Raw genomic sequence first — 14,441 nt, forward strand, 5'->3', positions numbered from 1 at the left:
GGATCAGTTTAAGTTTTGAGATCTGTGAAATGAATAAATACAAATTTAAAAATTTAAATTTATTTAATAATAATAAGTATGGTAATGAGAAAAAAATGCATCTTATGGTTCAGAAACACACTCTCAAATTTAAATAACAATTTTCATGCTTTCCAACAACACAAAAATTTTATAACTAAGAATCAATCAAAACATAATGATTGAATGAGCGAGGATTTCTTTTATTTTTTCCAAATTTTCTGAAGGTTTTTTCTATAAAATTTATGGTGTCATGATTGCCTTAAAAGAATCGTAAATGTGTTCCTTGAAAAATAATATGAAACCGTATTTTGAGTTCTTATGTTTATTGTTTTAATTCGATCTATCGTTTGAAGCCGCCTCCACCAAAATAAATTCATATCTATATTTTTTCTATAACGAGTGATTAATAAATCCAACCGTTTTTCAGCACCACAAAATAAGTTACAACCCGAACACTAACGAGCGATTAATGGGTCCAACCGTTTTGCCACATATATATTTTCTTTTTATCAAAACATGCAAATATCTTCTTTACCAACTTGAATCTCCCATCGTTTGTTTTCTCTTCATCCACAGATTTGATCTGTCTTTTTTGGTGATCAAACCAAAATTTTCTTGGACATGATTGTACATACAACCATTAATAAACTATCTCCAACAAAAGCCTAAACATAGCCTCGTCCAAAATTATAGTCTTGCAAAAAAATATTTTTTTAATAAACGATGTCAAACTATACTCATGTACTATCTTTAACCTGTATGAAACCTTAAAATGTAGTGAGCTTCATCAGTTCATGTTTAGTGCAATTATATAGAACAAAATGGTTGTATTTCATTTAGGATTAGGACTTATATGTGTGACTTGTAAGGGATTTAGAGCCACAAAGGAGGGAAACTTGAAGTTACAATTATTTGAATTTGGCGACAGTTAATCGAAGGAAATTGCTTGTAACTGCATCCTTGATGGGAGGATGAGTTGCGGAACGTACATATATATATATATATATATATATATATATATATCACTTTGATCTCTCTTCTTAGGTGTGTGTGATCCCTCACGTAGAAATAGTCCCATTGAGTGTTCTTGGATCAATTTTGTGACCAAAGGAAGAGAAGATATCACATCCTGGCCCGGGACGGACCACTTCCCGGGCCCACTCCACCACCGTAGCACGATATTGTCCGCTTTAGGCCCCGATTAAGCCTTCACGGTTTTGTTTCTGGAAACTCACGAGCAACTTCTTAGTGGATCACCCATCATGGGAGTGCTCTGCCCACCTTCTCACTTAACTTCGGAGTTCAGACAAAACCCGAAGCCAATGATCTCCCAAAATGGCTCGTGCTAGCTAGGGATGAGAATATACATTTAAGGATCACTCCCTTGGACGATATGGGATGTTACAGAAGACAAATGATCAAACTTGTTGTCAATGTCTTCTTCTACAAGTAAGTAAATTCTCATTACTTGTTATAATCGCTGCATGCATAATGACACAATAAATGCAACAATTATCATTCAATGTTAAGATTTCTGAACTAGGATCATGGTTTAATTGTTAATGATATATATATCCAAGCATAACCGAAATAGCTAAACATAGCCCCATAATAATTTATTATTTTAAACCTTATACTTTAAATTAATTAATTAATTTAATTTAATTATCATTGTATGTTTTCAAATTTAGCCGTTTAATTTGAATTAATTGTTGCAACTGAGGAGCTGGATCCCCAAAAAGGGCTAAGAGGGGTTCTATATTTGACCAACTTGATACCCCTTAGGCTAATAATCATCTGGTGGGCTCCATAAAATTATAGTCTAGTCATCGGTTGGAAATAAATTTTTAGATAAATCAAGGTCATTTTTAGTTTTTAAACCTTTAGTCATCTCAATTGAAAATGACCTTATGTCTTTATACGATGTGCCTCCTATTTCCAGCTTCAACTCCAACTGAAGGATGTAAACGTAATTATCATCTATAGAGATTCATCAGAATTTGAGGGGTTAGATGACCCCTACTTGCCTCTTAATGGATTGGCCTAGGGGTGGGCAAACGGGTATAGGAACCGCGGGTCGGGGCGGGTACGGACCGGTTCTTATTTTGTAAAAATAAAAATGAGGCGAGGTAGGGCGGGCTTTTGAAATTTTCGGTTCGGGCTGGTTCCTGAAGTATGGTAGCGTTTGGTACGTGGGACGGGACGGGACGGAACGGGACGAGCCGTTCCGTCCCACGTTTAGTGCGCCTAAAAACTGTGGAACAGGTTGTTCCATGGGACAAAATTTGGCTGATTTTTCGTTCCACCTCTTCCCCCTGGAACGACCCGTTCCACATCTGTGGAACACAAATTTATAACATTTTATGACAAAATTTCTCCTTATCTTTTTCAATATTTACATCATCTGTTCCGTCCTGTTCCATCTCGTCCCGTCCAGTCCTGTTCCGTCCCGTTCTGTCCCATCTGCGTACCAAACGGTACCTATAGGAACCGCGGTTACCCGGACCTGCCCGTTTGTAGTTAGAATGGACGTATAAGATTGAAGAGATCATCTCTCCATCCAATCTGAATCGTTGGTTTTAGGTTTGCTCATCCTCAAACTTATCGAATTCAACTGTCACTCTTACTCTGTTGATCGAGTCTCTCTCGCCGTCTCCAGTGCGTCGTCTCCTTCCCTCCACCACCCCGACAACACGACGGCCCAGACGACCACCATCTTCTCGATTTGTCACCTCTCTCTCACCTCTCTCTCGCCATCTCGATTTGACATCCCAAGGACCCAGACTTACATAACCCAGCCACCCCACCACCCATCTTCTCGATTTGTCACCTCTCATTTGCCGTCTCGAGTGTGTCTTCCCCTCCTTCACCGAGGAGGACGAGATTCAAATCCTGCTGGTTTACTCCAAGGAGATTAACAAGCGCATGCTCGACACCGTCAAGTCCAGGAACGCCATTGCTTCCGCTGCTCAAAACGGCGCCATGGAGTCCGAGACTGTGAGCTCTGCGGTGGAATGTACCGCTGTTGCCGCCAATGAAGATGCTAAGGCTGAAGAGCACAGATCTCTCCATGTGTGTTAGGTCACTCTTAGCTTCATATTAGCCTATTAGAGCTTTCATATCGAGATCTGTTCATATTTATCATGGATTTCTTGTGATGCCTATATACCTAATGACCTGTTAAATATTTAAACTTTGTTAATTTCGCTATGCGCTTCAATTTTCTGTGGATTATATTATCTGGGTTTCTGTTGTGAGTATTGATCTACTGAGTCTTGATCTGCTTTGTTCAGAGATGTTTATGTTGAAGATTTTATAAGGAAGTGGGTGCATTTGGAATTGGAAAATTATCGAAATCTTTCCTCTTGCATTATTTAGGTTTCCTATTGCATAATCTGCTGCATTAGTGAATCTGTGCAAATTCCAATTTTTTTTTTTCTAAACAAAAAGAAAACCAAGAACCCGTGGACCCGGCCTGAACCGGCCCATTTCAACCAGGCCGAGTAAGGTCCAATTCCTATATAAGAAAATGTAATCCCCAACTCGGTCCGGCCCATCTCCTTTGCACCTGGATCCACCAGTGGCCATATGCTATTGCCCTTTTATTTTCTTTTTTCTCCTGCCATGGGCGCAGTCATGGGTAAGTAGGTAAGTTTGATTACGCAATTAATTGGGCACTCTAGGAGACGCGTAGTGTTAGTGCAGGCTCAAAAGTCAAAAGGTTAATGAGGAGTGTGGATGGAAAGCCTGCCCTAAATACGTTTGTATTCCTTTGCTGAGTTACTGTACTCTGCCCTTTTCTCCTCTCTTCCTGGAAAATTCACTCTATTGATCTCTGGCCGTGTTTTGCGTGGCATGAAACAAAACGGTCAAGTAGTGTATAACAATTTCAAAAAAAAAGGTCAAATAGTGTATAACAATTTATCATATAGAAAGTTGATGGTGCTGCAGATGATTAATGAGAGTTTTAACGAAAAACTCACAGCACTGTTTACTTTAACGAAAAGCCACATTTTTACATTAAAAAGTCAAACCTAGTACTATTCATTTTATCCTTTATTTTGTCTTTAACATTAAAACTCAAAGTTTTCAAACATTTTTCATTAGTTTTCCTATGATTAATTGGTGTCCGTAGAAATTACATGATATCACTCAGACTTTATCCAACATATTAGGCCATCTCCAACAAAAGTCTAAACATAGCCCCATCTAAAATTATATTCTTGTAAAAAATTATCTTTTAATGAATGATGTTAGACCATACTCATATATCATCTTTAACCGAAATGGTTAAACACGGCCACTTAATAATTTATTATTTTAAACCTTATACTTTAAATTTATTGGTTAATTTAATTAAACTACCATTGCATGTTTTCAAATTTAGTTGTTTAATTTGAATCAATTATTGCAACTGAGGAGCTAGATCCCCAAAAAGGGCTAAGAGAGGGTCTATATTTGGTAAGCCTGATACACTTTTGGCCAATAATCGTCTAGTGGGCTCCACAGAATTATAATCTAGTCATCGGTTGGAGATGAATTTTTGAATAAATCAGGTAATTTTTAGTTTTTAATCCTTTAGTCCTCTTAGTTGAAGATGACCTTATGTCTTGCTTTATATGATGTGCCTCCTATTCCCAGCTTCAACTCCAACTGAAAGATGTAAACGTAATTGTCAGCAAAGAGTTAGAAACATACCCGAATCCACGTTTTATAAGCAGAAACTACACTTATTTGACATGTTTCCTCATTTTTTTTACTTGCAAATTCAAAACCGTCTTGTCGGACCAGTATAACAAAATAATGTTTACGAACAACTGTTAAAACTAATCACAACAAGTTAATGCATAAAGAACTTACGGATACGGAGGGTGCTATGAGGCCACCGAAAAGGGTAAACCCCGCAATAAATGAATTCACCTTGTGATTAATACTTTGCACAACTTTTTATGAACCGACAAAAGGCTACAACAAATTATGGCTAAAACAGGTCGGGGATATGAAAATAAATGTCTTCACAGGGTCAGCAGCTTACCAGGGGAGGCAAAAATGGAATGAATGATGGAAAACTTGATCTTCATTTACCGCTCCAAGCTCTGCGCGTTTAATCCGCTGTTGTATCCTCAGCCTGCGAACCTACGCATATCGAAGCTCATTCTTAAAGAACACATTTCTAATGGCAATTGGAGAGTAATTTAAAACATGCTAAACTGAGAAAGTGGTAGCAACAAGCAATTGCTCTCACCTCCTCCATATGCAAGAAAATTTTGTTGCGACGACTCCGAATATTATCTTGAATTTCCTGCAGCTCCATTGTCGCAAGGTCCTGCACTGTTTCAGGCCCCTCTATGATACAAAATCTGCACAATTAAGCATGTAAAAACAAAAATTTACAGGCTACAAAGCAATTTCCATAATTTTTGGGTTAATTAACATCAACAGCAGATAAATCACATGGGTTTTTCACATAAAGTTACAAACTTTCAAAGACCAGTAAGCTGTCTGCAATCTCATAAATTTCACAGTGCAAAGTAACAATCCAAAGCTTGGAAAATTTTCATTTTCTGTTAATTTCCTAGAGAGAGAGAGGGGGGAGTACCCGGCGGGGTTTGTATCGGCGGCGGGATTGGGATCAGAATCGACAGACGGAGCGAAAGAGGAGGAGTCGGGCTCCGAAGCCATGGCCAGGGATCACCATCTGGAGCTGCTTGTTGATATGGGGCTTCTTGGGTAGCTGAATTTGGAGCAGCCGGAGCTACGCAGTTTGTACGGACAGCACCGATTTACGGGGAAAGAAACGGCAAAAAGTCTGCCGGAGCAGAGCATCTCTCTCTCTCAAACCAGAAGGCAGAGCTTTCTGTTTCTCTACAGGTTTCTTTCACTGGTAAATTCCGGAGAAGCAGAGAAGAAGGGTCAAAGGGCCATGTATAGTTTTATAGTCATACAAAAAATTATATTTTAATAAAAAATGTAAGGCCATATTTTATTAGGAAAATTAATGAAAAGGCTTGAAAACTTTGAGTTTTAATGATAAGGACAAAATAAAGGGTAAAGTGAATAGTACCATGATTGACTTTTTAGTGTAAAAATGTGGTTTTTGGTTAAAGTAAACAGTACCAGGTGCTTTTCGTTAAAGTTCCCTATTTTATTCCATATCCAACTTAGTGGGCCAATGGACCGTAGGCCAAACATAGTCATTTGACAAAAATCTTATCTCTAACCGAGAGAGCTAAAGGACCGTAGGCCGAATATAACTCCTTAATAATTTACTTTTAACGAGTGACTCAATTAACTATTTTCATTTCTTACACGTTCAAAATTAGACAAATTCTTTGCATACATAAAAAAAATATATATATATTAAGGAGAGAGTATTAAACTATTACATTACGGGTTTCGAACTCGCGAGAACCCTAATGCCTCTCCACTAGGATATTAGACCAGTAAATTAAAAAGAAATATTTATAGAGGGCTGGAACCAGTCGAAGCTGGGGGGCTAGGCCCTCACGCCCATATTATATTACTTGAAAAAAAAACATACAACAAGGAGGACATAGTACTGAAACCCTGACAATCAAAAGCAAAATCATATACGACCACTCCAAGCAGTCAACATAACCATCACATATTGAATCCAAAAGGTTGACGACCCATTCGCTGCATATAATGTACAGAAGATAACAAATTTTGAAGTGATGCTCCAAGTATGATATTGGGCAGAAAAGAGCGGCGGCTTCAACCACTTCTTCAGCTATATCCGGCTGGGTGAGAGCAGCTAAAGACATGATTGTTCCCTAAGAACATGAATACATTGAGTAAACACCAAAAGTAACTGCTAGGGAAGGAGATTTGAAGTAGATTAAGAGGTTTAATACCTGTGAATGTCCAACAACAAAGACGTTGGAGCTTGTTGAATACATGCAGCGCATCATTTCTGATAGATCAAATCGAGCCAATTCCTGCCAACTCCAATCCCAAAAATCCTACAGTAAAGCATAAATCTTGTTCTTTTCTGATAAAGATGTGTCCCTGACTCCAACGTGTTTGACGCACATTTTCTACCCATACATCGAAACCTTCATCTGCTGGAGAATTTAAGAATCATGCATCACCTGGTTAAGATCAAGAAAAGCCAGTAACCAATTTCAATTGAGTTTGAAGCACATTAGAGCCCAATTTAAAATGTATCCGATGGATGTTCATCACTTCACACAATAGTTAGTTTCAAGAAAGGAAATTTCAACGCAACCTGAAAACTTCAGATCAGGGGGCACCAAATAGTGAGCTATACATTCAAATTTTGAAATAATCAACGCACAATATGTTGAAAAAAGTTGGAAGGAGCTATGAAAGTAAGGCTTTTCACTAATCAGGCGTCCAGAGAATCAATATTTTTACTCACGGATCAGTTAGGGCGAACACTCCCCACCAAAGCAATCTCATTAGTACTTCACATCTCAAACCAAACAGAAATTGCAGTAACAAACATGACATCTATTAGTCCTTCACATCTCAAATCCAGTAAGTACCCATCTTTCGTCAGAATCTGGAAAACAAGCAGCAGTGGATTTAACAATCTGGGTATCTCAAAGTTACTCACTTTAATCACAACATATAAATGGGCATTTTCTAGTGAAATGTTAGTGTAGTACTCACTGTGTTGCTCCGAGCAAGAGTACCCAGAAAGCTCGATGAGCTGAGCACAGAGGGACTGCAGTGGTGAAACGGCGACCGATTCTGTAAAATTCAGTCCGGTTTTGGGTGATTTCTGAGGCTGATAAGGAAAGCTGGGACGGAAGGGCACAAGTCTGGAAGAAAGGCTCTGGTCACCATTGTCGCGATTCGTGGAGGAAGAAGTGCCCCAAAACAATTTCAGTCCTGAACAGGTGCACCGTTTGCACTGGGCCAGGGCCGACCCTGAATCGCTATAGCGTCCTTCTCCAAACAGTATATATACAGATGCTAGAAATATCTACCAGAACCATTCAAATCTAGCATCTACAGCTTTAGCATTTAGTTGGTACAAGGTACACTCTTCCGAAGGGAGATGAAATCATTGAGGCTCTTATATATTCCTCCTCTTGATGTGCCCCTGTAGACTGCTAATTCCAGACGATCCAATCTCATACATGTTCCCTGCAAAAGCATGCGTGCCAGACTTCAAGATCAAACTCGTTAGCGGAATAAATGGTGCACAAAGGGATTTAAAATCTTGACATATGTGTATTTTTGGCAGATTTTATGCGAGCATGCAACTAAAACTGGCATCACTATCAATGGTGCACAAAGATCGGCAGAAAAAACGTAAAGAGAAGCAATCACAACGCAAAATGTACGAAGTAATCTGTCCACGTATTGGGAAAACATTAACACTGGATGAGGGGAATAAACATGGAATTTTGATAAAAGTCAGAATTTATAAATTGACATGCAGTAATTTTCTTGTTTGGATTTATAAACATATAAATTTAGAATTTCCGCGTGGGAAAAACAAAACTTGGAACTTATGACCTCCAATTCTCAAGTTTAAATTTCATGTAAATATGTGTCATTTCTAAATTTCCATGAGAGAGTTTAAAGATAACAAATACTGTTATTTCAATTTCTATCATTTTAAAATTTCTTAGTAATCTTAAATTTCCTCTTCCAAACAGAGTGTAACAGTTTGTAACTTCTCCATTGTATTTGTTCAACTATGCAATTTTCTGTAAAACTTAAAAGGCTGCTTAGCATCTCTTGTTCGTTGTATTGAATACCATGGTTTTACCGATGAATGCAAAGTTTGCTGATGATTCATACGACAAGCAATTGAAAATCCCATTATTATGCCCCACATCATTTACACAAATTCAGAGGGCTCATCCACTGTAATTTGCAGGTACAGAAATGTTATGATTAAAGGAAATGCAAACTACCTTTCACCCAGATTGGAGGAGCACCGGTGGCATTAGCAAGTGAGCAACAGGAATTGACATACCAATATCTTCACAGTTTCCGCACAAGCACAAATCAAAAGAATCCGGCGGCGGAGTTATGTACCTCTTCTTGGAAAAAGACACCTCTTGGGATTTCATAAAATCCGGCTGTGCCTAGACGTCTGACCACGCCAATTCCACCAAAGCTGCTGCAACGCGGCGTAGTGTCCGATTGATTGCTTCAAAACAGAGCTTCGTATCCATGTGTTTATAAGCACAGAGTACCCAAAACCCCAGAAAATTATTTCTTTATTCAGATAATAAAATTTCGCAAATTTCGAATTTTAATTCCGAACCAAAAATAGGGTTTGAATTTTGATTACCTAGAAATTGGGGGTTGGGGTGGAGAGGGACTGAGGCCAAGACGCAGCTATGTGTCCGTGATCAGGTGTGCCAATTTACAGAGGGTGTCGGGAAGATGCACAAGGCTTTTGCAGTTTCTCAGATTTAAATACTGAAGCCCCGTAAGGCGTTCAATCCAGGGGGAAAGCTCTTTGATAGATGTTCCATCCAAGAAAAGCGCTCTTAATCCTTCCATATTTTCTTCAATGCTTGGAAACACCTCAAACTTTGTACAACCGGAAAGAGAGAGATAGACCAGGGACTTGAGCTGACAAATGCTGCTTGGAAGACCCTTAAGTTCCTTGCAATCATCTAGCTTTAAATAACTCAATCCCGTGAGATTATTAATTGACGAGGGCAGTTCTTTAATTTTTGACCCGGAAAAATAAAGAACTTTTAACCCCTCAATCACTTCTGAAATCTCTGGAAACATCTCTAGACTCGAGCAACCAGAAAGATTAAGAGTTTTGAGAGATTTCATACGAATGCTGCTTGGAAGACACTTAAGTTCCTTGCAATCATCTAGGAGCAAATGACTCAACCCCGTGAGGTTATTAATTGACAGGGGTAGTTCTTTAATTTTTGACCCGGATAACTCAAGCTCTTCTAACCCCTCAATCACTTCTGAAATCTCTGGAAACATCTCTAGACTCGAGCATCCAGAAAGATTAACGGCTTTGAGAGATTTCACAAGAATGCTGCTTGAAAGACACTTAAGTTCCTCGCAATGATCCAAGCTTAAATAACTCAACCCAGTGAGATTATTAATTGACGAGGGCAATTCTTTAATTTTTGACCCGGATAAATCAAGAAATTCTAACCCCTCGATCACTTCTGAAATCTCTGGAAACATCTCTAGACTCGAGCAACCAGAAAGATTAAGCACTTTGAGAGATTTCATACGAATGCTGCTTGGAAGACACTTAAGTTCCTTGCAATCATCTAGGTGCAAATGACTCAACCCCGTGAGGTTATTAATTGACGGGGGTAGTTCTTTAATTTTTGACCCGGATAACTCAAGCTCTTCTAACCCCTCAATCACTTCTGAAATCTCTGGAAACATCTCTAGACTCGAGCAGCCAGAAAGATTAAGGGTTGTGAGAGATTTCATACGAATGCTGCTTGGAAGACACTTAAGTTCCTCGCAATTATCTAGGCTTAAATAACTCAAACCACTGAGATTATTAATTGATGGGGGCAATTCTTTAATTTTTGACCCGGATAAATCAAGAACTTCTAACCCCTCAATCACTTCTGAAATCTCTGGAAACTTCTCAAGACTCAGGCAGCCAGAAAGAAAGGAATTTAAGAGATTTCATACGAATGCTACTTGGAAGACACTTAAGTTCCTTGCAATCATCTAGGATCAAACGACTCAACCCCGTGAGGTTATTAATTGACGATGGCAGTTCTTTAATTTTTGACCTAGATAAATCAAGCTGTTCTAACCCCTCAATCACTTGTAAAATCTCTGGAAACATCTCAAGACTCCAGCAGCCAGAAAGATTAAAGGTTTTGAGAGATTTGATACGAATGTTGCTTGGAAGACTCTTAAGTTCCTTGCAATTTTCTAGGTTCAAATGACTCAACCCCGTGAGATTATTAATTGACGAGGACAGTTCTTTAATTTTTGACTTGGATAAATCAAGCTCTTCTAACTCCTCCATACCTTCTAAAATCTCTGGAAACATCTCAAGACTGGAGCAGCCAGAAAGATTAAAGGTTTTGAGAGATTTCATACGAATGCTGCTGGGTAGAATCTTAAGTTTCTCGCACCCTTTCAGATTCAATAAAACAAGGTTTCTAAGAGTCCTAATAGACTGGTGAACCTCAACTAAGCTTCTACAACCTTGAAGAATTAGCCTCTCAAGATTTGGCACATTTGTGAAGTCAGGGGTTTCCTCAAGGTATTGACAATAACTTAAATTGATGACTTCCAACTTTTCCAGCGTCTGTTAAAACATTTAGGAAAGCATGCATTACTTAATAAGACATCTCACTCAAAACCCAAACATTTAAAAGAAACAAATACATGTAAATGATTGTACATACCTGGGTTCCTTCCCAAAGTCGGTCAATGAGACTAAATTGCATGTCAAGTTCAACAAGATTTTTGAATTGAAAGTTGGATAGCAAAGACTTGAGAGGGAATCCAAACCAGGAGAGATACCTCAAGTTAAGTAACTTAAAGGGCCCAATCAAGTGGTGTTTGCAGTAATCATGTTTAGAAATGGAGTCCTTATGACTGATCTTGATAAGTCTTAGTTGATTCATGCTAACAAAAGCTTCAGCATTTAAGCATACCCAGTCTGAGTACGAGAAATCCACGATTATGCTTTCAACTGATTTTGTAGCCTGTGTAAATCAAAGTAAGGGAAAATACAGAGAACCTTAGTTTAGATTATGAAACTAATACTTGTTTCTTAAGGAGCCGTTTGATAATCATTTTGTTTTTAGTTTAATTGTTTTCAATTTTCAATTATTAAAACAATAAACACTAAAGGTTGTACCCAGTGCACAAGGCTCCCGCTTTACGCAGGGTCTGGGAGAGATGAATGTTGGCTAGCCTTACCCCCATTTATGGAGAGGCTGCTTCCAAGTCTCGAACCCGAGACCTACCGCTCATGGGCGAAGGCACTTGTCATCACACCAAGTGCGACCTCTTATTAAAACAATAAACACTAAAAATTAAAAATTAAAAACAAAAATACTTATCAAACGGACCTAAGAAATTGATTTTGATCAAAAGTTGAAACTTTTTATTGACAATAAGAAAAAGATTTCTCACCGTATTTTGAGATAGCACGTGATGAACATCTTCATAACTACACAACCTACTTCGTCTCCCAGGCTCTTTGATACATTCTTGGCGGACGATTTCCCGACCCATTTCCTCTAATGAATCATGCATCTCCAGTTCCCCCTCCCCTGAGACAGTTATGAGAGCTCGATCGATTAGAACTCTTATTCCAGTATAAGGATGGAAACCACAAACTTCCAGAATTCGGGTTGCACAGTCTTTCTTCATCCCTTTAAAGAAACATGCAATGTCCAGAAAGATGTCCTTCTCCTTGTCATCTAGTCCATCGAAGCTTGATTTAAGCACATCATGAATTCCCCTTCGTGGGATTTTCCTTATTTTTTCTAACTCATCTTCCCACTCGCGTATAGTTTTGTTACCAAGAAAAGCTCCCAAGACTTTGTGTGCTAAAGGCAGGCCTTGAGCATATTCTACGACATGATTCGAGAGATCATCATAATCTCTGGTAGGTTGGTTTTTTCTGAAGGCGTGCCGCCTAAAGAGTTTCAGAGCTCCAGAATCACTCAAAATCTTGGGATTATATATCACATCAGCTATGCTTAGTAATTGCGAATCTCTAGTTGTTATAATAATTCTGCTTCCACAACCAAAGGAATGTGGCTCTTCAAGTAAAGCTTCAATTTGTTCTAATTCGTCCACATCATCAACAACAATAAGAACTTTTCTCTGACCAAGGCTTTTTAACATCACCTGAAAACCATTTTTTGATATGTCAGAACTCCCCACCTTGTTGTTCGAGATATTCGATAGAAGTTGTGCCTGCATATGTAGTTTGCCATGCTTCATGAAACCTTCCTTGAAATTTTCAAGAAAGCAACAAGCTTCAAATCGATTAGCGATTTTATCATAAACAGCTCTAGCGATGGTTGTTTTGCCTAAACCACCCATACCCCATATTCCAACAACGCGAACATTATTCGTTTCACCTCCGGGAGGATATAATAATAAATGCATTTCATGCATGTGAGAATCCATGTCAACCAAGCCATTATCTTTGCTTGATGTTGATGAGATGTCGATCAATTTCCTATAAACATCTTCTACAATTTCCTCAATAAGCACCGCATCATTTCTGTCAAATTTAAAAAACAATATAATAACACCACCAAATGATAATTAATGGGTCTTTTTCATCTGTTAGTTTTCAAAAAAATAGAAATTAAAACTAAAAACTAAATATTTATCAAATTACCCCTAAACGTTACAAAAATCCCAAAAATTACTAGGAAACTAAAACAAATTAGAATTTACTCATAGTTTCGCGAATCCCAGCCGGCTAAACTGGTGGCAGTTGTAAGAGCGGATCTCCAGCTCCGAACCTCCTCTATTTCGGCGTTAGAATCGATATCGTGCTGAGCAAAAGCTTCCGCGAAACTTTTCTTGAGTTTACGAACATCAGACGGATCAACTTCATAGAAAATGGGGAGTACAATCTGGTTATTGGTACCCTTGCATTCCAGGATTTGCACGAGTTCCTTCAAGCACCAAGTGGAAGAAGCATAGTTTTGAGAGAAAACTACAATCGAAAGCCTCGACTCTTGAATCGCTGTCAGGAGCTCGGAAAGGTGGTCGCCTTTTCTGAACTTTTCGGCATCAATGAAGGCGTTGATTGGTTTCTTAGCCAGAGCGTTGTAGAGATGGCTGACGAAGCCCCTGCGAGTGTCTTCCCCTCTGAAATTGATGAACACATCGTATTTCCAACCAAAGCCAGAAGAAGAAAAAGAAGAAGAAGAAGAAGCAACCATTTATCGATCGCACCTGGTCACCGATGATCGAGCAGTTATGACTAAGAGAATTGTAAGTACATAAATACTCAATGAGTCAATGCAAAAGGGAAAAAGCGAAAAGGAAATGGTTGTGATATCCATACTTTATTTTACTTTTTTATACATTTTTGATAATTTATTTTTGTTAATTTTTTTTAATTCATCTAGTTTTACATTTAAAAATTAAAAAAATTTATGAGAAGTTGAAATGTGTGAATATCACGTCCAAAGGAAAATTATGCTTTTATGTGTTTTCAGATCTTCTTCAGGGAAATTTCGATGGGAATGGAATCTGCATGCTTTTGATTTTTAACCCAAGAAAATGCCAAGAAAGGGGTCAAAGTAGTAAATTTAATCTACACTTGCCTACCCAACCACCTCTTAATTTAATATATTTAATCGAGAAAAGTAGGTTAGAGGAAGGATGGTATCTCCTTTTCCTCTCTCAGTCTTCCAGCATGCCATTTAATCATGATTAAGGCTAAAGCTTAATTATAGATCTTGATTGGATTATTA

General features: G+C 38.4%; 1 protein-coding gene and 1 pseudogene across 1 annotated transcript; both read right to left on the bottom strand.

Moving 5' to 3' along the window:
• Positions 1 to 5,908, bottom strand: part of LOC103411306 (protein ORANGE, chloroplastic-like) — a 71,544-nt pseudogene extending 65,636 nt beyond the window's left edge.
• Positions 5,909 to 6,482: 574 nt separating this feature from the next.
• Positions 6,483 to 14,116, bottom strand: LOC103400030 (disease resistance protein RPV1-like). The gene is made up of 9 exons (XM_070825353.1): positions 13,411 to 14,116; positions 12,127 to 13,231; positions 11,391 to 11,693; positions 9,320 to 11,290; positions 8,937 to 9,188; positions 7,678 to 8,157; positions 7,424 to 7,567; positions 6,897 to 7,133; positions 6,483 to 6,815 (listed from the first exon to the last, which is right to left on the bottom strand). The coding sequence occupies exons 1-4, from the start codon at positions 13,902 to 13,904 to the stop codon at positions 10,613 to 10,615; spliced, it is 2,580 nt and encodes an 859-aa protein (XP_070681454.1). The 5' UTR covers positions 13,905 to 14,116; the 3' UTR covers positions 6,483 to 6,815; positions 6,897 to 7,133; positions 7,424 to 7,567; positions 7,678 to 8,157; positions 8,937 to 9,188; positions 9,320 to 10,612.
• Between the last annotated feature and the right edge of the window lie 325 nt (positions 14,117 to 14,441).

The sequence above is a fragment of the Malus domestica genome, chromosome 07, assembly GCF_042453785.1.
Source record: "Malus domestica chromosome 07, GDT2T_hap1".
NCBI classification, from domain to species: Eukaryota; Viridiplantae; Streptophyta; class Magnoliopsida; order Rosales; family Rosaceae; genus Malus; species Malus domestica.

Excerpts from the sequence above, each read along its gene's own strand:
- LOC103400030 (XM_070825353.1), bottom strand. The coding sequence starts at position 13,904 with ATGGTTGCTTCTTCTTCTTCTTCTTTTTCTTCTTCTGGCTTTGGTTGG. Across the intron at positions 13,232-13,410 it reads TGGGATTCGCGAAACTATGA|AAATGATGCGGTGCTTATTG; the intron begins GTAAATTCTAAT and ends TAAATTTGACAG. Across the intron at positions 11,291-11,390 it reads GACTTTGGGAAGGAACCCAG|ACGCTGGAAAAGTTGGAAGT; the intron begins GTATGTACAATC and ends ATGTTTTAACAG.